General features: G+C 39.2%; 1 protein-coding gene across 4 annotated transcripts in view; it reads left to right on the top strand.

Annotated features, from left to right (window-relative positions):
• The window catches only part of LOC125954406 (unconventional myosin-Va), a 12,939-nt gene extending 12,051 nt beyond the window's left edge, over positions 1–888 (top strand). For all 4 annotated transcript variants that reach the window (XM_049684680.1, XM_049684679.1, XM_049684678.1 and 1 more), the window contains one exon: positions 1–888. This exon is cut by the window's left edge and continues 186 nt beyond it. In XM_049684680.1, the coding sequence (XP_049540637.1) occupies positions 1–48 (48 nt within the window). In that variant the 3' untranslated portion in view covers positions 49–888.
• The last annotated feature ends 769 nt before the right edge of the window (positions 889–1,657 follow it).

Raw genomic sequence — 1,657 nt, 5'->3', positions numbered from 1 at the left:
GAAATACCACCCGAGTTGAACCTGGAATCGTTGGTTACCATGATCTAAGCAACGTGATTGATGCCTGTTGCTGCCTTTGTTATTTTTTTTATTCCGTAAAATCTCTCCCACCCGGCAGAGTGTTCCCTATTCATCTAGACGCTAATAAGTCTAACTTTATTTTAGTTCTAGTACGAATACAGTAGCTGAAACCTTCACTAGTGGCTAGATGGTCATTCGTGCATTCCATCCCTACTCTACAAGAGTAAATGCCTTCCGATCGCTTGAGAAAGATCGAACTCCCTTGTTAGAACTAGTGTTAATTCTGTAAATAAGTTATGCAGGTAGTTCAAATGATGCGTTCCGATAATCGAAATGAAAGTGATAAGCCAGAGAGCTTTATGAGGGTCTGTTTTCGAAACGTGTGTGCATTGCTAGATAAGGAAGTGTAGACTGTGCAGAAAGAAAAGCGAGAGTATTTAGCGTCAGTTATTTGATACTATTTATCATAATTGAGAGTGTTAGAATGCTTATTTCTCAAATACTTCCTTAGAACTGGTTGGTACGCAGACGAGTGGACGAAGAGATGAGCGTTCTCGTGTATTTGGACAGAATGCAACGACTGTCATATTTACATCAACAATATCGAGATACTATTACATTTACAACCATACTGTGCACGAAGCATGATTATACAGAACAAATTAGACATGAATTATACGAGCGCCTAGAATTCTCGCATTAGATTCGTTACAGCTTTAGCATAAGTAGTGCAATGGAATCAAGCAATAAAGGAAAGAGCTGTTAGTAACAGCGGGATTGCGATGCACCAAAATGCATTTTGTGGTTTGAATAACCGACAAGAGATTATGTATCGATTGTTAAATAAAACATGTAGTGTTATGTGAATGCAATCTTTCAATCAATTATTGTTTTGCTTAAAACTATGTGATTGAATTTCAACAGTTCTGCAAGAAAAACGCTGCATAAAATGTTACTTTTTTCTCAGTTTTTGTAATTTATTTTCAATATTATGGTTAACACATCGCTCCTGGTCCACCATTTACCAGTCCTTGGGGATTTCCGGGAACGTTGGTCCATTTGTGAAGAGGCCCTTGATGTCGATGATCGTAGCGAGTCTTCTGCCACTTGGACCACCACTTTCGGTTACTTCTCCAACCGAGGGATCTTTGGTAGAACCCTTTTTGCCCGGATACGGACGAGCTACGGTGATCGTAGCTGCTACTAGCAGAACCAAGAAAACCACAAACTGGAAGAACTTCATGATGTGAATAATTTTTTTCTAATTCTCAAGCGATAGACTAACGTTTACAACAGATGCTGATACGTGTTATAAAGGAGGAACCAAAAATATTACGTAGCGTGAGTGCTTGTTTTGGTGGAAATGTGATTTGAATCGTCTCGCTAGCAGGTACATCTCCAGCGCGGTGTGTGGTACACTTTTTTGTCGTTTTCAGCTACGAATTAGTATACACAGGTGGCAGACTTTGAGACGATTCGTGTTTTTTTACTTTTATTTTGTACTTGAATGTCATTGTTTGTATTTCAAGTCCAAGGTTCTGCTATGGGATGGGTAAAACGATGGTTTTGCCTTCAAATACAATGCTTGTTATAGGGAATGTAGTAATGATGGCTTAACATCGGCGAAGAAACTCCG

The sequence above is a fragment of the Anopheles darlingi genome, chromosome 3 (genome assembly GCF_943734745.1).
Source record: "Anopheles darlingi chromosome 3, idAnoDarlMG_H_01, whole genome shotgun sequence".
Taxonomy (NCBI): domain Eukaryota; kingdom Metazoa; phylum Arthropoda; class Insecta; order Diptera; family Culicidae; genus Anopheles; species Anopheles darlingi.
The sequence above is the reverse complement of the archived record's forward strand: the minus strand, read 5'-3'. Positions and strand labels throughout refer to the sequence as shown.